Genomic DNA, 23725 nt, shown 5'->3' on the forward strand with positions numbered 1-23725 from the left:
TGAATTTTTTGGAGCTTAAGGTTAAAGAATTCTAAATGATTAATAGTTGAGGAGGTGTTAACATAGTTAGAATGTACTCAAACTATAATAATGCAACTCTTACATATTTTTACATTCATTGTATTACAAAATTGCAATTCTTAATAAATTATGTGTATTTTTATACTTTCATCTTTACAATGCCCGATAAAAAAAATTCCAATCGGAGGCACGGCACAGAATGACACGGGGTTACGTGTGCTCATGGGTCAAGGTGGACCGAGCATATTCTAAAATGGCCCAGTACAACATATGACTAAAAGATGGGGGGCACGACACGGAACGACACAAGGTTACGAGTGCTCGTGGGTCAACCCGGATCGAGCATATTCTAAAATGGCCCAGTACGACGTGACTAATAGATGGACAGGGCTATGCACAGCATGAAACACATTTGGCACGGAACTAAATGGGTTGAGCGGGTACGGCACGGCCCATTCGACACATCTATAGCCGGATTACAGCTGTTCGTTATCTTTCTTAACCTTGGGCTGGGCTTAAGCCGACCCACTTGACATTAATCCACTTAAGGCACCAGTGACTCAACACCGAGGCACAAGCACACAGAGCGAGACCATTTCGGAATTCCAAGATTTACAACCACCATGGCCTCTTCATTCTCCACTGACTCGTTCGATCAACTCAGCGACGACTCGCCCGCCCCCACAACTCGGCCCTTCAACGACGACGGATATCAAGGCTACGACCCTCGCCTGCCTTCCCAGCGCTTCGACTCCTTCTCCAACTTCGCCGAATCCGAGTCCGTCGTGGACTCCGCCGTCGAGTCGCCGATCTACGTCTCGGGCGGTGGATTCTCGCCCGATCCGACCGAATTCTCGAAGGAAGCGAATGGGACGGGGTTTGACGGCGGCTACGTGGAGGCGAATGGGCCGATTTTGCCGCCACCGGCGGAGATGGAGCACGAGGAAGGATTCGCCCTTAGAGAATGGAGGAGGTTAGCTGTTTCGATTGGTTTTTTATCTGTGAATTGATCTATTGACTTTATTAGGTTTCAGTTTGTTTTCCATTTTAGTGAAGTAGTTCGTAATTTGTACATGGGTGGCATCCACTTATGCCTTTTCAATAGATTTATTTGTTATATATATAAAATAAAAAAAACTGAAGTGGTTCGGACCTAGGTCACATAATACAGAAGCTCGCTATACACGAGAGTGAGCGTGAAATCATCTTTCGAAAAGATATTGAATTGCTAAAATTCGCGAGAGTGAAGATTGAGAGCAAAGTATTCGTGAAACGGCATATGCTTGTCGCCGGGGTAGGCAAGGCATGGAACGACATGTGCTTGTCACTGGGCTAGGCAAGGCATGGCAGGACCTTATTTTGGCCGTTTGGCTTCAATGCCTTGTGCTAGGACATCCTATGGTAAATGGCCAGAAAAAAGAACTGAAGCATTTGTAAAACGGCAAGTGTTTGTTGCTGGGCTAGGCAAGCCATGCACACATGCAGAGCAAGGATTGAGAGCGGAGGGTCCTACTCGACGGAGAAGGGTTTGGACGAGTTTATCTGCATCTCTATTCGGTCACTTGAGGGAGTTAATAGGAATTTTGTGCATGAATTGTGAGTATTAGTCTTTCTAACGTCAATCAGCCCTTCTTCTTTTTTTTCTTTCTTTTCGATTGAATGGAAATTTGCATTTGCGGATTCAATAACGATTATTGGAAAGGGTGTCTGTTGTTGATTAGGGTATCCGTGCAAATCAAATCATTTTCCGGATCTTTCTGGTTTTATGACATTTTATCATTATATGGGATGGGGAGATCCATCAAAGGCACAGTTATCCCACAAAAAGTAGTTTTTATATCAAGTGGATGGACTGACATGGTGTAATAATTCACTCGTGGTTGCCTGTGTATTTATGTTTGTCACAAAGAAGTGTTCGAGGAGCTAGCAGAATTTGCTAAAACCTACTGATTAATTCACCTTATTGACTGAAAGCTAAAAATATGACTGTGATGAGAAGTATTCATGTTGCATTTCAAAAATTCCAGGATGAATGCAATTCGACTTGAGGAGAAGGAGAAGAGAGAGAGGGAATTGTTGAGCCAAATTATTGAGGAAGCAGAGGACTACAAGGTTGACTTCTACAGTAAAAGAAAGGTCAGCTGTGAAACCAACAAAGCTGCTAACAGGGAAAAGGAGAAGGTAAGGATGGAGGTTTCTATTCTTGGTATACTTTCTGATGTTTTAGTTGTTTGCTGGTTCAAAATGATTTTTTATTTCATCCGTCATTAAAATGGTTCTTATTCAGTCATCTTCCATTGCATGAGTACATGTTGGTTAATTGGGGACAAATGGAAGTACTATGGAAATAAAAAATAAATAACAAAAAAGCGTGACGGGGCCTTCATTCATCTAGTGGGTTATCTCCCAGTCCAGTGGGATGAGTCGGATGACATGAGATGGGCCTAGAGAGCAAAATTTGATAATTGATTATATGTTTTTAGCATCCCTTGAGAGTTGATAACCCCGATTTTGAGGAGGGAAGATGGCAAGGTGCATGTCTTGGCTTTATACTATCCAGGGAAAACACACGAGATTTACTATAATACCAATTTCTTGAGGAAAAGAACAATGAGTATCTTCATTGTTAATGGAATTCTTGAAGAATTCGCCCCGGTCTGTGCAGTGGATCTCATGGTTTTATATCTGGCCAGCAGCAGTGCAAATAGATGAAAGGTTTTACAGTTTGATTTTAAAATGACTTGGTGGGACAATCATCTATCCAAGCTACCTTTCAACCATTATTTCTTGAAACAACATTTTCATGTCACATTCATCATGTACTGGTAATGGGTTTCGAGAATTTGAAACATCTGTTTGATGCTTCAAAAAATCGTCAACTGAACAAGTTTCTACATCTTTTTTCCTTCTTTGAATGTAACCAAACGGAGCCTTTGTGCCTGTGAGTCTGTGACCCGTGAAGCATAAATGTGTAACTTTGTGTACGCACTTCAGGTATTTCTGGCCAGCCAAGAGAAATTCCATGCCGACGCAGACAAGAACTACTGGAAGACAATCGCAGACCTCATCCCTAATGAATTGCCAACAATAGTGAAGAAGAGAGGAAAGAAAGAACAGGAGAAGCAGCCGTCCATTGTTGTAGTACAAGGGCCAAAGCCTGGAAAACCAACTGACCTAGCGAGGATGAGGCAGATACTCATAAAGCTGAAGCACAATACACCTCCACACCTGAAGCCTTCTCCTCCGCCAGCACCCACCACCAAGGATGCCAAAACTGGTGGTGAAGGTTCCGTTGCTACTACCGCTCCTCCAAAGGATGTACCCACAGCAACCCCTGTTGAGGCTATAGCCGTTGCTTGAGGGTTTCGTGGTAGTCTTTAGTTACTATTAGCTTTGTAAGTCGAGCTCTGGTTGCATGGAGCTGAACTTTTATTATATATATTTTCTTTCTGTATATGTAAGGAAAACATGGTTTTCCAGAGTTTTTACTGTGATGTGTAGTAAAATTGCATTTCTGCTAGGTGGAGTGCAACCCCTTTGTGTCGGGCAAACCTTTTTAGGACTCTAGCAGACTCGGTTGCTTTGATTTGTTATAATACACTACTTCCTTTCAGTTCATTGTCTTGCTCTTGGAATTATCAGTTCAAGATTGGATAACAGAAATTCTGTTACTTGGGAAACTGGTGCTTGTTTTCATCCGAGGTTACTTGGGAAACTGGTGCTTGTTTTTATCCAATTCTCGTGGTTTTGCTCCGAAGGCCGAGGCACCTTATTCTTAACATCAGGCAGGGTACATTTTGCAAGAGATGTGGGTATTTGGTATCCTCTCACTGTTGGTCCAGATGGCTCATCCGACAAAATACGCAGCCCCTCCTTAGTTCACCCAATCAAACATGGCCTTAGTGACGTATGTCCCGTGGATTTTTCATTCTTGTTCAGTTCACTCACTCACCAATACAGCGGAACCGGGATATCCCTGAAGTGCATTACAGAAACCTCAAGTCCAAATTTAAGCTGTTTATGATCCATTGATCACTGTCACATGAATGGACTTGCCTTGTGGTTATTTAGTAGAACTTGCCCTTATAAACATCCTTTTTTCACCCGATTTCTAGAAATTCTGTTCTCCATGAACACTTTTCAACCATATGCAATCTCAAGGAAGAGTGATTATTAATGTCTTGGAGCACTCTGTGCTCAAGGCCAATCTTCGCCACACATTGTGGAGCAATACACTTTGTGAAGGAGCTCCCACCAATGTGTAGAGATTGATCTCCAAAAGCACTTAATAACTTTTCCTCAAAGAAAATCCCCCCAATTTCTAGATGTTCATTTTTTTTTTCATCGACTAGATGTTCATTAATGGTACCACTTTCCATCCCTTTTTTCCTAAGGTAACCTGCTTTGCTTGCCAAAGGGTTTGTAACCCAATAGTATTTCCTAGTCCTTCCCTCGTGGGAGGCAAGGGTGCGAGCTCCATTAGGGGCATTTGTGGTTCAAGGCTATGTACAGCCTTTGAACCCCTTGTAGACTTACAAAACCAACCCCTAACCCTCACTGATGTACACCGTTTGGAAAAGAAAAAAAAAAACCTGCTTTGCTTGGTCTAGAGCACATTGGACCCAAACGGCACAGTAAATTCAGATCCAAAGCTTGAGAGATAAAAGGAATTTTCATGGCTTCCTTATCCAAATACAGGTACACCAGATTCACCACATGGCATACATTGTGATTGCAACCTTAGACGCATAATCCTTCAAAGGCCTTCCACTCCCGCTTTCAATCCTTGTCCTTCACTTGCACTCTCAATCCTCACACTCACAAATTTTAGTTGTTTGAGAGGTTTCTGAAAGAAGCTTTCATGAATCACGCTCCAGCACCCGCTCGCCCGTTATGCGACTTCGATTGCAACCCAATGACCATGTTCTAATAAGAACGAAAAAGGGAACAGAAAGAAATAAACAAGGAGAGAATAACGGCCCCATTGGGTTGCAGCATTTTGCAAAAGTATCCTTTCGAAAAAGAAAAATTAGGACAAAAACACGGATATCATTTTCAGCGCTTACTCATGTACGAAATGGTTCTCGGGTGATCTTTTCAATCTTTTTCCATTGATGTGATTCTTCCCACAGAATTCTTATAAACCAAAAGTTCCGAACAACAGACAAAAGTTCTGTATTTCGCAAGTCTGTTTCCAGAAAAGAGAGTATCTTTAACCAAAAGGACAATACCAAAGCCATTAGAATCATCGAAGTACTAACAGAAGTTTGTAGCAGTAAACCCAATATTAAAAGTGGAGTCTTGGTACAAGTCATAAGGGCAACATAGTGCAGCTGGCTGAAATGATAAATTACCAAATCCACAAGTTGAATGAAAGAACAGGGAGGATTAAGAATTTACAGTTGGAATTAAGAGAAATCAAACATCATCTGCATCACTTCCACCAACATGTGCTTCATGACTTGCCCAGTAGTTGCTTCCATCCGGGGCTGAAATCTTAAACCTGCCCAATTAAAAGAATAACGAAATCTCAAACGCCTTTTCCCCCTCTAGGCTGTACTTGGATCATCGATTTGTGAAGGGATTAATAAGGGAAAGAGAAGTGACAGGGAAACCTAAGGATAACTTCCGAATTCTCAATTCATCTTTTCCTTTCTCGTGAATCCTTCCGTAAGTCATTGATCCAAACACGGCTTTAAGGATCATGGATGTATGGAGGGAAAGTGAAAAAAAAAAAAAAAAGGACAACTGAAGTGAGGAAGCTGAGGCTATCACACTAACCGCTCAAGGACAGATTTTCCTTCCTTGTACTTTTGGCCCTTTTCATTGGCAAATTCCTGAAAATGAAACAACCAAGCAACTAAAAAACATAAACATAACGAAGATATACAAGAAACAAGATATAGAATAGATGCCTCCAGCACTTACGTATTTCCATCCCACATTTGATCCGCATCCTACGCAGAAAATGTCAGCAACAGTGTGCAATCCCGTCATCATCATTCTTTCTTCTCTATCCCCAACAGTGACATTCACTCTGCCAGAAATAGGAGTCAAGAGCATAAAACATAAGAAGATCAAGTATTTCCATGTCTACGCATGATATTAATGACATTATGTCCAGACTCCAGAGAGAGCATAACTTGAAGCCCAACCACAAGCATACTCTATTATACAATTTGTCATTTTGTATGTTGAATATCGATAGCAGCAGTTGCTCAATCAATCTCTCTCCTGTTTTGTTCATATGCATTTAGACATATAGAAGGTGAAGAAGGGGACTTGCAAACAATCAACACAATGAAGGAAAATATTCTTTTTTAAGCAACTAAATACTACGAACACTCTAAAAACCCTTGATACCAAAATAAAAGGGTGAAAGAGTACGGAGTATTTATCAATGATTTGAAGAATCGACTGCGAGCAAGTAATCATGTCCCAAACATGTCACACAAATGCAAGATGACAATATGTTGAAAAGAGCTCAATCTCATTTTTTGTCTAATGCTGTTGGAGATGCGATTATTCATGAATACCATTAACCTGGTGAGGGAGTAAAACTTCCATATCCACCATGCACTTCAAAGGGGCAAATTTAGGTTATGACAACCTGGCCAAGCAAGAAACTTCTATCACCATTTTCCACCCTCTACCAAGCTTTGGAGTTGGACTTGATTGAGATGTGAACGTTGGCGCAAAAGCATTAAAATTTGTCCCAGACAAACTTTATTGTTCACCTACTTCGCTAGAATATATTCCCATCTTCCCTTTGTAGCCTGGTTGGCCTCCTAATTTGTTTTACTTTTGACCCTTTGGGGTGTTAACCTCGCACTATCTTATACGGAAATTAACCACTGTGGAGAGAGCTTATACGGAAATTAACCACTGTGGAGAGAGCCCCCGCCCCCCCCCCCCACTCGCACACATCCAAAACAAGAAGAAAAAGAAAGGATAACATGCCTTACAATTCCAAGAAGACATGACAGAAAGCTTTACAAATAGATGGCATCTCATGGTTCAAGAAAATGTAAAATCATATATCCAAATCAAGTTGTGCGAACAAGAGTCAGGTACTAAGACACTAAAATGGCTTGCCCGAAATCAAGAAACAACTTACACCTTATTGAAGAGGTAAGCCTTCCCATGCCTGCACTGGAAAGACTGAATCAAAGAACACAGGCAATGCACATAGTCAGAACATTTGCTTCCTGGAAAGCTCCCACTTACATAAACTTGACACAAAGCAATCAAAGGTATTAGTCACCGCTGAAGTTGGATTAGTAACCATCAAACCGAAGTTGAATAATTTGGAGTGTGTAAACTAAAGATGTTGGCCTGCCCACTTTGTTTAGAAACATACCTTCCATATCCAAGAATAAATTGCCAAAGGAATAAAGAAACATACAATTTAAAATACGTGCAACCCAACGGTTGGCATAGTGGTCTTGGTATGAAAATGAAACTTAGGGGTTTGCTCCCTCCAAAGGTCTTATGTTCGATTCCCTTTGCCCCCAACTCTTTGGGACCACCACACCCCATGCGTAAACTTGTAAAATGGCTGTGGGGCTATAGGGATTAGTCCAAAGTGCGCACAAGTTGGCCCAGGACACCCTGCATTACCTATATGTGCATAATATGTGCATTGGGTACCTACATTTAACAACTGATCCCATTTTACTGCAATTATCGTACTGTGAATGAAACGATATATGGCACCTTATAAACGCAATCTACCTGGGAAAAATAAACATATCTGCTAAAGTAGATGCATATTTCAGTATCCCAACGTCGTTGGTATGAGAATTAGATGAGTCCGACACTTAGACACGTACTCGTAACAAAGTCTATGTAACATAGATCAAGTCATCAAGATAATTAACAATCAAGACTCCCATAAGAGGAAAAGCATTTACCAACCCCATTCATCTATTTTGGGTTGCTACACCAACTTAGGGGTCAAAGGACGAAAGACCCAATTGGGGGTTCCTCATTTCTAGGTTGGCAGAGATAAATCCTCACTCTATTTCAATTATAAACTATCTGATCATCAAGGAGAAATCCCGTATCAAAACATGACAGAACAAAGAGCACATAATGAAAAGAAAAAAACCAGACCGATCAAAAGTTGAGAAGGGAAGGAAACCTTGGAAACGATGTCTTCACAGAGAGCTAGATGGGTTTGACAGTGCTTGCAGCCGTAGATCTTTCCCTCTAGATTGACCACAAATAGCCTCCCCATTTCCTCTCTCTCTCTCTCTCTCTCTCTCTCTCTCTCACCAGACCAGACCCAAGTGGCTAAGCTATATAAAGAGAAATAAAGAGAGAAAACAGTACTTGTGCACCGAAGATGGGATGTTCTACGTAGCCCCACTATATTCTACGCAGACCCAATTTATATCTTTTGTCGAATTTACTTTTGTAGTACTATTTTTTTCATGATAAATGTCAAATTACAACGAAGCAGTGAATATGATGGAGTATACTGTGAATTAAGTGATTTTGAAAATTATACCCCTTTTTAAATAATGATGGGCATCGTATCGTGAAAACATTATGCTTTTTCAAAGAAAATATTACTACGTAATTATTTCAGCCACGGTATTATTTTTTTCCCGTTTGTGAATTTCGTTTTGCTGTTTGTAATTTTTTTTACTCCTACCTTTTCATGATTTATGTTACACATTCCTATGGTAAAAGTCAAACGGAAATTCGGACAAAATGGGGCACCATAAAGATAGATAAGTAGAGCGATTATTTGATCCGTGACTTATGGACAACACATGAATATGAGATCGGTATCATTTTTTTGTTTTTCACGTTTTCATTTATGCATTTCCTGGTAACCCAAACAAAAAGAGTGAATAAAAATTCAAAGGGATGACCTAGCGGTCAAGGTTTGGTAACCCAAACAAAAAGAGTGAATAAAAATTCAAAGGGATGACCTAGCGGTCAAGGCTTGCGACTTAGAGTTTGCTACTTAATCAGATTTCTGGTTCAAAACTTCTCAAATGCTATCAACTCTTTTGAGAGCAGTCCATATAAAAGCTTTGTTCTCATTTCAATTGAAACTCCCGCAAATGAGCAGTGGTATTGATCCTCCAAAATTAATCGAGATGTGCATAAATTGATTTGGATACTTTCGTTTTTAAAAAAAATGAATATGAGTATGGTGATGCGGTGAAATATGTATGTGAAGATCACTCGGGATCCATGATCCATGAAAAATTATTTTGTTAGAGTAAATGATATTACTTTGATTAATGATCTGCGTCAAGCAAGATTCTATTCCCGTGGCAGTCACCGCTGCAATGATGTTTTACAATTATTGTTAGAGTCTGAGAGTCTGTCGCCAAAGCTGATGAGATTCAACAAACAAAAAACCAAATTTGGTTTCCCCGATCTCGCCTCGAGTCCAAAAATCAGGAAATAATAATAAATCAGAAAAATCAGAGAAAAATTTCAAAACCCGGGAAGTTTCCTCGTTCGATTTTGGGTTTTGAAAAAAAATTTCAAACCCAAATCCACTCATTACCTATATTTTTAATGATTATTTTCATTTCTCTCCACTCATTACCCTATATCCAATCATTCATCTTATTTCTCTACCTATCTCTCTCCACTCAACATCTATATCCCAAATTATTACCTTATTTTCTCTCTTCACTCATTACCCAAAAACCAAACTCAAAAATTTTCCATAAATTTAAAATATTAGATATACCATTTTATTTTGAGACACTATTACTAAAAATAGTGGTGTGCGTAAGCAAAAGAGCTTGAAATCTGCACATTGCAGCAGTACAACGTGGCAACTCAGGATTGAGAGGAAAACAACATTAATATATTTAGGCCAGTTTGTTTTAGGGAATGGGGATAATATGCGTGTAGAATATTCAATATTCTGCTAATGCTAAGAACTTATTTGACATTATTGTAAAACACCAAAATTATACGTGACGGGTAAAAGTCAATTCATGATAAATTAATAATGATATCACCCTATCACTATGAATGCCACGTGGTATCATTATTTTTAGATTAATCCACTATTAATCCTAGGGGAATCCCACCGCCCACTTGAGGGCTCCCAATTAAAATTAGAGCAAAAGTATGCGTTTGTTTTTCCTTATACAGTAATTTGTGGTTAAAAAGGAATACAAATTAAGCACATCATTAGCATATCCAACCATAACCAATGGTTGTGCATATACATCTGAAATACAATGCTATAATGTGTTGAGTAAAGCTAGAAAAGTGGTCAGTCACTCATTTAAAAACCTAGGAATTAGTAGCTTTCTACCCTCTGTTGGCCAGTTACATAGTATGCTAACCCAGAAATCCAGAACTCAACAGCTAATTTTTGGATAATTTAGAGGGATTAGGGTTTAAAGTCCTTTGAGTTGATACAAAGAAAACTTTAGCCATAGTGTCCCCCTCTTCAGCTCTACTTCATGAGACATACATCATATAGACAAGTAATCAACAAGAGACCTGAAAATCAACCAGCTATAATGTTGATTTCAAAAGCACGTTCCGCTTCAAACAAGCCAAACAACTCCTCCGGCTGTTGACGGGCTCTAGCTCAATCTTAAAATTAGAAGAATTCGGTTTGTTGCCTGTCCAGCTGAGCAAACAAATGAAAACGCGATTATTCAACCCTTCAAGCAGATTTGAAATTGACAAAAACAAGGGGAGACCTACCGGACACGGCCCCGACACCCCCTCTCGCAATGGGGTGGGTTTCGCCTTGTGGGGTTCCACCCACCCCTAATGAGAGGGCATGTGTCTGGACTCTAGATCTGTGCTTTGATAGATGTGCGGGTAGAAGCGATTGAAATTGACTTGTACCTCTATATTAGCCGATGCTTTGACGATGACTCAGTGTAGATTCAAGAAGTTTAACCTTTTTCGTATTCTCACTATTTACAAGTGAAAGTTTAGCAAGTGAAGATTTGAGAAGAGAGATATGGTCATCTTGGACATAATTCTTCCTTCTACTAGACATTTGCCTCTGTTGGTTGGATGGATTGCCCTGTGAAGAATGTGCATATCTTTGCAACCGCGCGTTCAAAGCTTCAATGGAAGAATGCAAAGCATCCAACTCAACCCCAGTAAACCTGTCTGCAAAATAATCAAACGTTTCACGTTAGTAACATTGGGGGGAAACCAAAAGAAGATCCCAGCAAGCAAGAAAAATGAGCTACAACCAAATGTTATGATTTTGGAAAATGTTTTCCAGTCAAGACAATTCGAAACTCGTGAGTTAATGAGAAAGAAGCATCCATGACTAAAGCATGGTGAGAAGCTAGTGGTGATGACTAAATTCGTAAACAGTGTCAGTTCAAAGAATAACAAGGAATAGCTTGAGTGGAAGAAAAGGTGCATTTCTCATAAGAGAAGGAAAAACACGTCTATCTTTCGTATTTTATTAGCAGCACTTGAAAAGAATATCGACGAAATCCATCGATGGATAACAAAAATACAATCATCTAGCTCACAATTGCTTTCCATATTCAGGTAACTGAACGAAAAGAGATACAACGTGCAAAAAAAGATTTACTTACCTAGTTCTGACTTGAACTCTCTCTCTGCATTTGACAATGGTTTCTTGCGCACCCCCGGCAAGTTTCTCCACCGCTGCAAGCGTTCTTCTAAGAGACTATGCACATGAGTTGCACGAGCAATGCGATCGTCTAGTTTTTCTTGTTTCTCCTCAACTTTCAAGAGCTTTTGATGGGCCACACGTAAACGACCATGCTGGTCTTCAATAATTTTCTTTAATTGAGGTCCATGATGCTTGAGTTCGAAATACACCTATAAAACCAGAAAAAAGAATATAGGAGGCATATTACCCCGAATATATTAGAACACCTGAGAGATTGACATACATGCTTGGACAAGTCTAATCAAGAAGCATGGTCGTGAAAACATCTTTCTCTTGATATTGATGAAAAACTTTGACATCCAAAGTACATATAACCAAAAGAACAGTTAGACAATCCAAAAATCTAAGATCGAGGCAGTCCAAAGATTATTAAGTTCAAGCTCCGGGTGATCTTTAAATCTCAAGTAGTGTTTATTTAATATTTATATAATTGTCTATAGCTGCTTAACCCATTTATTACTTCTTTAGCGTTTCAAGTTGGCCACCGATTTCTCTCCAAATAGTAATAAGGTTTATGCTCTTTTCATATTATCCATCCCTCCCTCTCCTGTGGGGAGAAGGAAGAGGGAGGAGGAGTTTGGGGGAAGGCTCCTTGTTGGGTAAGTATAGTGAATGGCATTTTCCAATGCTCCTCAGCTTCAAATATGGTCTTTCACCATAATGTTACATGAATCCTATTCCCCAAACATACTTGTGTCCTCCAAATATGAGGTAATCCTCAAATTTGATAGTTACAGAAAAGAAATACGCCCCACACAGATAGGAGAGAAAAATCAAATTTTTGCCCATTTTATATCATTGGCACATCCCTCAACCCTTCCCTCCTCTTTTGTGGGAAAGGAAAAGGTGGGGAGGGACAGGGCTCCTCGTACTATGTCACTGAGTAAATGCAATTTTGGAGTGCTCATCAGCCAAATCCCAAGTGTCACGTTTGCCGGTAAGAAACATCTCACAATGATGGGAGGTAGAAATCCTTTCTTCCCCTAAATCCCAGACAAATTTCTAATGCATCAGATTAAAAAACCTGATTTCTAAGTCCCATGCTATTCTACGCAATATCCATAATTATCTGTGTTCAGATTGTATCCACGTACCCGCACCCAAAGTACGGGTGCATACCCACAGATCAAGGATTTAGGGCAGTTTAATACCTCCAGGCAGACACCCACACCTAATACTCATAACTAACTCCACAGAACATTGTTTTGCAAAATACAAGGACACATATTCTGCAACTCAAAGTGATAAACAATAATATGTTCTGACAACATAATGGAATGATGAGAAGAGAGGCAAACGGAGATAAGATAGGTTCTCCTGTAGAAGTGGACATGGTAGCTCTGTATACCCAAAAATGGCTGGATGCAAATCAGATGAGCAGCTGTTACCTTGTGTGCATACTCCACATAATTTTCGTGAAAAAGCTTGAAGTACTGATGAAGAGTCGATCGTCCTTCAATAGAATCAGCAGTCACAGAGCGTAGGTTTGATGATGGAGGAAGAAGAACAACCTTGGGGCCACTAAGGAGTTCTTTGCTTATAACTAGATTACCATTAACTCTTGATTCATCCAAGGTTGCAACTCCCTCCCTTTCAACATGAACGGGAAGCAAGAGATCCCAAGTTTTCATCTCAAGCACAATGCATTCACGAGAGGAGGTCAACCCCACAATCCATGAATATCCAAATGAATCTGATAATGCCAAGAAACCAAAAAGAGGAGATGAGTATCCTCCTTGTGATGTGCAAAGAACAGGATGGACAGAGGGGGTTCTCATGCTTTCATTCTTGCTGCTTGTCTGACTTGTAAAAGGGAGAAAATGTAACACAATGGAATCTATCCCCCCATCATGAAGAACAAACATTCTTTCTGGGATTAGGGGGTCAGAAACCATTGAAATAAGAGAAGTACTTTCTCTATTTCTTGGCAGAGCTAAATCCACCATTGCTAGTCTCAACAAAGGGGGAGGATATCCTGACCAAACAGTATGATCAGATGGCTCGTAAAGCTTCAATGCAGAGTGATCGCCTGTGACTGATTCACATATCATAGCAACACCAACGATACGGTCATGAGAATCGAAACACACACGAGGTGGGGTACCAACAATCCAGACTGGCTGTATTTCATCTGCTAGAGCATCTATCTGCAGTTGCCCACCACTCCAGGCTGTTACCAGAATCGAATCTTTACTGATTGCATTGTAGAGTAAACTGACTGCCCGCCCTTCAGACTCTTCAACTTGAGCGTGTATATCTTCTTCCCCACCATGACCTACTTTAGGGAGAGGACCCTGTAAAACATAAAAGAAATGGAAAGAATGAGAAAAGCAGGGGGAAGGGAGGGAAAGAAAAAACAGAAAACTGCAAAGAAAGTGTAATAATTTCTTTGCTTTGGTTTTGCGCCAAAAAGAAAGAAGGTTGACAGAAATTAACTCTTGCTTGTTTAATTTCACAGAGCCAAGGAAAGGAAATAGTTATCTAACTTAATAAAGAATATGAAGATGGAAAGATTACCCAAAAAATGAAGATGGAAAGAGGAAAGGAAAACAAATTGAAAGTGAAAAGTATCATTATGGTTCATCTCTTTTTCTTGGAGTTTTCTCTTCTTCTTTCTAAATTTGAAACAAAACAAACAAGAGATAACTATTTTCTCCCCGTTTTCTTTCTTTCCCTAATTTCCTGACACACTATTCATCTTTAAAGATGTTGAAATCAATGTTAGTGTAACTATAGCAGGAAGCAAACTTATGTATACAAAACTCATTAGCACTAAGCTGCAAACACGATGCATTTGCATCCAAACTTCATGACATCCAATATCCATCTAAGGGATTCCCAAAATTAATATTTATCAATACTGGACTCGATAAACGAAAAACTGGTGATTTGAAATGCTGAAAGAGGATTCAGGTCATATTGTGACGGATTGGATTGAGCTGAAATGTGAAAGCTTGACCATCAAGCATGCTATGAAATTTAGTCAAAATAAGCTTGATGACCTTCATAGGTTAGAGTTCCCTAGAACTGCTTCAAGTCCTAAAAGTCATAGAGGTACTTATAGCGAAGCTGATTTATTGGCAGACCCTAGAGTTAACTACCCAAAGGGTCACCAGATTACAAATTTTTTTCATTGTGGAGGAGACAAACATAAAACTTCCAATAAGAAAATGCATAAAACTTTACAACGATATGCCAACTTAATGAAGAATCTTCAAGTCATAGTGTGGTTCAATTACACCTAAATCCAGTCTGAAAGTGATTACAACAGAAAACCAGGCAAGAAAAATCAATACCTGCAATGAAATGGATGCATCAAATAAAGCATATGGCTGAGCTTTAACAGCAGATAGATTTCCTCCTGTTGCTTCGAGACAGAGCTCAGGAAATGTTGCTTCTAACCAAGTGATTGCCCGATTAGAGTTACTAACAGCTTTTGGATATGAAGATTCCAGCCCAAATGTTTGAGCATCATGATACATCTCCAATATGGATTCCCATTTGTACACACTGTTGCAAACAAAGCACTCAAATTTTCATCAGCATCCAACACAACATCAGCAAAAGGGCTAGGGATAAATAGACAAACAATAAACTGAAGCATCACGATAGATCCACATCATGTGAACATGACAAAAAGTGTGGGGGATAATATGTTCTATCAGACAGAGATACCTATTTCTTATAGAGCACAACGAAATAAAGTGGCCATAATGACATGATAATTTACTACAGGACCTCCCAGGGATGAGTAAAGCATCCGATCCCAAACACATGGCAATGTGAAAATTTATATCATGAAAAACTGTTTTAATACAAGAGCTAACAGAGTTGAGCATCAACTGATGCACCTGCTTCCAGAATTATTTGAATGTACCACACAGTAACAGACAGAACCAAACCGACATAAATCACAGCAATCTCATGTACATTGGGTTTGCATAAGTTCAAGTAGTAAACATCATGCTAATTAGGATGTTGAATGCCGATTCCAGACAAAAACTGCAAGCAATAATGTATGGTTCATCTACAACATTAACAATGGTGAGCACAATATGAAATGTAAATTACCTTCCAAAAGGAACAACTGGGCAGAGGATGTAAACAGAACCATCACTAAATAGGACAAATACCTGCAGGAAGGAATAGGACCACTACTTGATAACTCCATACTGCAATACTCAGAATAACTAGTTCAATAACAAGGTAGAATCATCAATTCAGCACTTCAGTGGCGGCACCTAAGTACAAGCTAATAGATTTCGAAGTGGGAAATTAAGCAGAGAACATGTGAGCTTGATGAGTGTGCTAACAGAATAAACATGGGAACAACTATCACATGATTGAGCAAGAGACGAGGTGTTACCCACCATGAAAAGTTGGAAGAGAAAATAACCTGAACATATACCAGATAAAACAGGACAGATGGATAATACATGACCGCACCATAAACACATTAATGAGACAGCTTGGCACAATTTAGATTATGATGCCACATGGAGTCAACATTATTCCTCAGTTTTTATTGCAGAACAATTTGGATATAACAATGTTGATTCATTCCTAAAAGCAAACCATTATAATGACCTTTTTCTATCTCTCATTTTGTGTTTTTTTTCCTGTTTTAATTCATCAATTTTTTAACCTCTAAAAACCATCAAGCTTAAACTTTATTGACAGTGCTCAGTGTTTCAGGCTTTCAGCCCTTTCCATTCATTCCATTTTCATATGCATGATAGAACACCAATATATAGCCTTACTCCTTAGCAAGAAATATACGACCACAAGATTCAACTTACACTAAATCTATCCCACAAGTGATCACCTCCAAAAGAAAATTCAACAGGGCAGATTGATGCAGCATTCCGGCATCTACCTGGTTCCACAGGCTGCAAATAGTATTCCTGCTCCGGTTGCTCAAGAGCAGAAGACAAATCGAAAATTCTGCAAAAGATATGGCCCTTTAGCAAAGTTCAGAAGAAAAGTCATTTTTTATGAACATTTTGAGATGATAAGATGAGATTACATTTTTAGTACCACGACAAGCAAGACCGTACATCGAGGTTTTTATGGAAGTTATTGCAGTGGGGAGGGTGGATAGCTTCTCTCTTATGGTGTCTACTCATTGTATGAAGCTGATACTACCATTCTTGTCGGCTGGTTCTCAGTAATTGGCCCACCTTCGTGTTTGTTGCTTTGCTTTAAAGCAATGCCACACCTAAAGCCTAAAGGTAAACCACGGTATTCAACTTTGATTACAGCTGGTGATGTGCCAAACTTTAGCTTCCATTTGGGTTTCAGAGGTTTCAAATATTCTACCAAGCTCTTCTAGGGAAATGGCTTTGAAGATTTGCCCAAGAGCAGGACAAATGTTGGAGACTTTTCGTGCAACCACATTGCAGTAGCATGTGGGGTGATTGGTCACACATGAAGGTCGTTATTTCTTGGCGATTGGCATAGTTGCAAAGAAAAAAAAAGGTATTTGGAATGCACATTGCACAGCAACTCAAAAATTGAATGCATACAAGCATTTTAGAACACTAGAATGCCTCATCTCTGGCTAGCACAACAATAAAAAAACAAGCATTTACAAGAGGCTATCAGAGAAGACATGGGATTCTGGCAACTTGGATATTTCTTTCTGTCGTTAATAGACATGATTGGGAGGTGGAATGACAGACCTTCTAGGTTTCCTCTCTGAGTTACTAATGGTAGGAGAGGGAGATGATGTTCTGCTTTAGAGATTGAAATATGGCAGATTTAAGGTGAAGTATACCTTTATGAATCTTTGGTGGGAAGCACACAGACTTTTATACTTAAAGGATCCGGGAATAACTGAATAAGGCTCCGTCCAAGGTTTTACTTCAGAGTCTTTAGTGGCTCGTTGCAATCTACTAATCATTGATAATCTCCTTGAGGGTGGAAAAATCATGTGAATTGGAGTTCTACCAGCAAAATGGAAAATCTGCCAAATAATCATCTAAGTCATAGTGTGGTGGCCACTTATTTATGTTATGACCCTTGATTTTAAGCGTGTTAGTTTGGTGTGGGTGTTCCCTAGGAGTGTGTTGAAGTTTCTAAATGCTAGCTGGGGCACAAGGGTGGGCAAGAGCAAGAAAAAGGTATGGTCTCTGGCCTTGATGTGGATGATATGGGAGAATGAAGACGCCATAGGGATTTGATAGCTTGGAGACCTCATGTTAATATTTAAGGGTAGAATTTTTCTCCTCATGCATAGTTGGTTCTTAAGTATCGTTCACCCGTCTTTAAACTAATTCATATATTTTGTGAAGTCTTTCCGCAAACCCTCGTGATTGACGTAGAAGTGTTTGCTTTTATTTTTTTGTTCCCTCATATGTATATTGGTGGAACACTTTGGCGACTTCTACAAAATGGATATATGTGTACTTGTCCTATGGAAACATAATCCCCAAGCAAACTTCCCACATGTTAGAATGACCATACCGTGGCTTTTGGATTTATAGCTATCCAGTATCCATCAATCATAACATTAGCGATAATGCAATGTACGAGCATCTCCAGCCTTGACCCAAATTTTTACCCAAATTTGGGTCAAAATTTGGGTAAAAACCCATTTTGGGTCAAGCTCACTCCAATGGCAAAATGATCCCTTACCCAAATTTTTTTTTTTTTTTATGCTTTCAAGACCATTGCCTTCCATTTTTGTTTCCCCCAACGATTTCGGCCAAAAGGGTAGCACACATCTCACCTCAACGACACGGTTCTTATTCCTCAACCAGCTTCAAGATTCTTCCAGAGAGAATAGGGAGAGATCGTCCAGACTTCAACATTCAGACATCCAAGGGGGGAGAGAGAGAGGGGTATCCAAATTTGGGAAAGCCATTGACACCATGCTCTCAGAATGGCATGGAGGGAGCCGTTGAAAAAGAGAAGAGCCGTTGAAATATTGGGGAAAAAATGGGTCAAAGATTGGAGAGAGTTTTTGATGGGTTTTGCACAAATTTTAAATTTGGGTCTTAAAATGGGTCAAGGTTAGAGATGCTCTAAGTAGATCAATTCACCCTAATGCTAATGCACCGGCAGTAGCCCAAGAAACAAGGGGACTCAAACATGATCAGCATTATTCTAACTCAAGTGGAACAACAAGCGTAGACAGATGTACGTTAGCATGCTAAAATGGCAAAAGATGTATGACGTAATATCGAGTCAATTCCGAACACTTTTCCTTTCTGTTCCAAACAATTACTTGAAAACGAAGTTACATAAACGCAGGTGAGGAACAGGGAAAAAAGGCAACCCATGAGCATATTTAAATGACATAACTCCTATCTAAAAGAATAATACCAGTTACATTAACATGAAAAATAAGAAAGTAACTGGTAAAGGATTTATAGCTCGCCAATAATGCATTTTATTGTTCCCTCAAACAACATGATTTTTAACTAAATAAGGCTAAGTCACACGGTCAAATTTCCAAGCCTATGTCTTATGCTTAAAGTTATCTCTGGTCATCACACCCAAACAATTGTCAGCGACAAATATAATACCTCAAAACTGAATCAGAAGAAAGGATTCCCATATGGCTGTCACTGCAAGGGTGCCACGAAACCTGTAATGTACGTATGACATTGTTGCCACTGGAATAAATGTGTGAGCCAATTGAAACAGTCCTGTGTACAAGTTTATACACAAAACCAATGTCAGAGCCTGTAATTCATGCTGACCAATCAAACAAAAGAAAAAAAGATAACAACACCAATTAAACTCATGGAAAGGTAAGATATCTAGAATCATAAATCAATAAGATCAAAGAGGAACATTTCAATATGCAAGCCCTATAGTCTCCAGTTGAGGCCATACCTGCATATACTGGTACCACTGCCGTCTTTTGTTGAAGTGCACCCATAGAGGTACATGACAGATAGACCATCTGGACCAGCTAGCAATAGGGCTGATCCATTTCTATTGATGGAGATCTTACTAACCACAAACTTGAGTTGCACATCAGCTCGCAGTACCTATAAGAATAACTAGCATCCTCAACTACACACTTGCAAAAGTAATACAATAGGCAAATGCTGAAGCATGAGATGTAAATCTTAAAATGATTACTCCAATTAAAAGCTTAAAGAATTCTACAAAAGAATCCTGCACAAACTAGCAAGCGCAAAATAACCCAACATGACTAGCTTTCAAAGGTTCCAATTTACTAGAAATTCCAATGGTGTAGCTATTTAGACAACTCACCAGGCTTTCAACAATTCGAGTCCATACTCAATTCTTGCTATTGATAACAATAATGACTGCAACAAATAAACCTCCGTCTGTATTCTAAAACCAAGAGGAACCAATTAAATGAAAAGTTTCAAACTTACAAGTTTTGACACGAATAAACAAAATTCTAAACTTGCAAGATCCAAATCCACCCGCTTAAGCCGTATGGTGTAAAAAGTTAGGGCTTGTTCGGTTAGGGATTGGGGTTTTGGACTCAAAATTATTACCTTACTCCAACATTCACTTATTACCCCTATCTCCAACCACTACTTTCATTTTTATCTCTATCTCTCTCCAATCATTACCTCTATCTCCCTACCCTAATCATTACAAATTCAAATCCAAAATTCAAAATCCAAGTCCAAAAACCTCAACCGAACAAGCCCCAAGCATGTCACTGGTACAATCATTTGCACCAGCAGCACCTAACTTCTTGAACTAGTACTTCATTCTGATGCATATCCTTTTTCAAAGGGGAAAAAGAAACTCAGTAGCTACACGAGCTCGCGAGTTTTGACCTGACCATAAAACTTGGTGCTTATTTGCGTTGCTGGAAACATATGCACACGGGTGGTGCCAGTAAGAGTTTAGTGGGGGTCAGTTGATACCACCAAACTTCAGAAAATATGATACCAAGAGTATATAATACTCCTAATCAAAGTTGATTGATGGACCTTTTTTCATCCCACTAGTACCATGAATATTATAAGCTAAATTTTAGAGATCAAACAAGACATCTTAATTACCCACTCGTATATATAAACAAACAAAAGAGTGAGAATGGTGAAGTAATATGCCAGCCAAATTTGCATGTTGAAATGAAGTGTCAGTTGAAATATCAAACATTTATCACTAAGCTGAGAATTCAATAGATTCTTAAAACAGAGGAAAGTGAATTGATTTGACATTCTGAATGCAAAAAGAAATGAATGAAAAGTTCCGAAGACAACCAATGGATATGCAGGCAATCAGAGGCTGACGCAAGGAGGTGCGCGGGCCCGTGCACAACTCCAAATAGTTCCACTAATTCTACTAGTTTTTTAGGTTAATTTGGCAAAATTCTAACAAACTGGCTCCTGCAAGTCTCTTGGTGACAAAAAAAATCCCTAACTATTCATGAATATGGTGGGAAGAATTCCTCAAAATCCCACGTTATCAACCATTTTTTGGTCACGGGAATCAAGTTAAACAGTACCACATTCGTGCACACAATCTCGTCACTCTCTCAAACCCAGCAAGTAGTAATATATACTTATATAATCTGCTTTTCGCTATCAATGCTATAACCGGTTCCCCGATAAGTGCAATAAAATTCTCACATGTATACATCTAGCAATAGAGGTGAAAGAAGTGTGTTTCCTGATCAGTTGTTCAGATGCTAATACTCCTGCATATGCAACTGATAAAACCTAAAACCACTAAAGCTGAAATTACACAAAATAACAAGTATAATTTAAATTGCGGGTTTAGGTGACCGTAATTATATGACAAAGTAGGTCTTTTCAGCGGATAACTACGTCCTCTAGCTCAAGCCCGAGGTTTCAATTTCTTCAATAATACCCTCCTTGTGACTTTGGCTTCACAAATTTTGTTGATTTTTAACACTCTCCCGATAAAGAGAGACTCGAAACTTCATCTGTTATGTCAATGACACCAAAGGTAAAGTATGAGAGAACTTAATGCTATTACTCGAGAATACCTAATATCTAGCATCTACAATTCTACATATAAACGTAAATTATGAGCGAAATTGAGTTTATGGAAGGATTAATCTTGACAAAAATAGTTTTTTTTTTTTTACCTAAATGAGGCTTTTTATCGAATTAATTAATTTTGAAAAGCCAGAACTTTCAATATACATATCTGAAAACTGAGGCCTATAGACACTAGCCTTAATGGACTAGTGCTTGGGCCGGCCCTATGAGAGAGAGAGAGAGAGAGAGAGAGAGAGAGAGAGAGAGAGAGGACCTTGGAGGGGGAAGCAGCAAGGACGGAGGAGGGGTGGGGCTCGCCCAGGCGAATGGAGATCCGATGGAGGCAGTGCTTGTCTTGGTCCCAGAAGTAAAGGCGAGAGGCTCCGTCCCACGCCAGGAGATTCGTCGGCATTCGGAATGTGGAGGACTGGACGGCGCCGTCGCTGGAAGCGGCGGCGGTGGTGGTAGAGAAGATGGGGTGGTTCTGGAGCGGAAGCCATTCCACTTCGTCTTTAGGTGTGGTGGACGGCGGTGTCGACATTAGGGCTAGCCTCTCGTCGGGTTTGGGTTCAGGTGAATCGAAACTGTATCTCATCTCTCTCTCTCTCTCTCTCTCTCTCTCAGTGTCTGCCGCGGTCTTGGTTGCTTCAAAATGGCGCTGGGAAAGGGACTTGCTTCAAAATGGCAGATCAATTTCAACAAAAATCGATTGAAAAAAAAAACCGAATAAGGTGGTATAATCCCATGACTCCCTCGTCAGTCTGTAGCCTTTGTGCTTAATATAGTATTCGTGTCTCGAATTAAGTAATTTGATGCAATTCTATTATTGCAATGTAATCTTTGTTTTTGGGTATGAATTAATGAATTGAGTGATTTCAAAAAAAATAAATAAAATCCCATGACTCTCTGGTAGACCTGGGTAACAGGTCGTGTCGGGTCAATCGGATTTGTGTCACAAACCACCCAACCCAACCTGACCCATTTAGAATTCGTGTTTCTCATGTCATGTCATTTTCTTGTTTCGTGTCAGAAATGCTTAACCATAACCCCGTTAACTTTGTGTCCGGTTCGTATCGTGTTATCGTGTTCGTTGCCCAATTCTATATAGAATTACAAATATACCATATTATATATATATATATATATATATATGTTCGTGTTAATGGGTGACATAGATTAGTAACCGTGTTGATCGTGTCAATTTCTTGTTTCACGTATTCAACCCGAATCCGACCCATTTAGAATTCGTGTTCTCGAATCGTGTCATTTTTGTGTTTCGTGTCAAAAATGTTCAATTCTAACCCGTTAATTTCATGTCTAATTCGTATCGTGTTATCGTGTTTCATATCTGTTGTCTAACTCTACTCCTTGGTATAGTCCCATGACTCCCATTTAAATCCTCCAGAGCACTTCTTTTTCAATCAATCTCAAAATAATTTTAAAAAATTAACATCCCACTCAAAATTGTACAGTACTACTGCCAAATTGAGTTTTACTCTGATAAGGATCTGATTCCGTGGTTAGAAGAGCATTTTTCACCCCATTACTCAAATTTTTACTCATATCAATACACTTATAATAAAAGAAGATAGGATGGTAATTCAAGCCACGTCGTAAAAATACAAAATTACCCCTTGTAAAATTATCTTTGGAGTTTGAGTTGAAGGATATGGTCGTTATTTCGCCTTGTTTGGAAGATCTAAAAGAACGTAGGATGCAAGTTAAGCCACACCATGGAATTATCAATTTATCTTTGTAGTTTGTCAATGGTGGAGTTAAGATATGGGGGTATTTTAGGCATTTCAAGGTTAGGTCTTTTGCTTAGTCAAGAAGAAAATGAGGTATAAAAAAAAATATTTCCTAATTTAAGGGATATATTGACCTTATTCGTTTCCAAAATTTACTTTGTTTTAACTTTGTTTTTCAATCATTACCCTATATCTTTCTCTCATCATTAATTTTATTTCTCTCTTTATCTCTCTCCATTCATTACCCTTCTCTCCAATCATTACTATATTTCTCTCTTCACCCACTACCAAAACAAAAATACCCAAAGCTACAAAACGAACAAAGCCAATGTATTTATAGG

The 23725-nt window shown here is 39.3% G+C and overlaps 3 protein-coding genes across 4 annotated transcripts; 1 reads left to right on the plus strand and 2 right to left on the minus strand.

Annotated features, from left to right (window-relative positions):
• The first annotated feature begins 527 nt into the window (after nt 1-527).
• On the plus strand, nt 528-3639 carry LOC131300177 (clathrin light chain 2-like). Its single transcript, XM_058325893.1, has 3 exons — nt 528-994; nt 2049-2202; nt 3016-3639. Exons 1-3 carry the CDS (start codon nt 645-647, stop codon nt 3379-3381), a joined length of 870 nt encoding a protein of 289 aa, XP_058181876.1. The 5' UTR covers nt 528-644; the 3' UTR covers nt 3382-3639.
• A 1648-nt stretch (nt 3640-5287) lies between these two features.
• Nucleotides 5288-8405, minus strand: LOC131300195 (protein yippee-like). The gene is made up of 5 exons (XM_058325918.1): nt 8165-8405; nt 7139-7182; nt 5950-6058; nt 5803-5858; nt 5288-5524 (listed from the first exon to the last, which is right to left on the minus strand). The coding sequence occupies exons 1-5, from the start codon at nt 8258-8260 to the stop codon at nt 5440-5442; spliced, it is 390 nt and encodes a 129-aa protein (XP_058181901.1). The 5' UTR covers nt 8261-8405; the 3' UTR covers nt 5288-5439.
• A 1753-nt stretch (nt 8406-10158) lies between these two features.
• On the minus strand, nt 10159-22389 carry LOC131300132 (nuclear pore complex protein NUP88). 2 transcript variants are annotated; one of them, XM_058325828.1, is made up of 10 exons: nt 21911-22389; nt 19529-19686; nt 19216-19338; nt 16486-16630; nt 15758-15819; nt 14983-15196; nt 13075-13980; nt 11586-11835; nt 10870-11142; nt 10159-10645 (listed from the first exon to the last, which is right to left on the minus strand). In XM_058325828.1, the coding sequence occupies exons 1-9, from the start codon at nt 22229-22231 to the stop codon at nt 10877-10879; spliced, it is 2445 nt and encodes an 814-aa protein (XP_058181811.1). In that variant the 5' UTR covers nt 22232-22389; the 3' UTR covers nt 10159-10645; nt 10870-10876. The 2 variants fall into 2 exon arrangements, with proteins under 2 accessions (XP_058181811.1, XP_058181812.1); XM_058325829.1 differs by having other exon boundaries at nt 10159-10512; nt 21911-22338.
• Between the last annotated feature and the right edge of the window lie 1336 nt (nt 22390-23725).

Source organism: Rhododendron vialii, chromosome 9a (genome assembly GCF_030253575.1).
Source record: "Rhododendron vialii isolate Sample 1 chromosome 9a, ASM3025357v1".
NCBI classification, from domain to species: domain Eukaryota; kingdom Viridiplantae; phylum Streptophyta; class Magnoliopsida; order Ericales; family Ericaceae; genus Rhododendron; species Rhododendron vialii.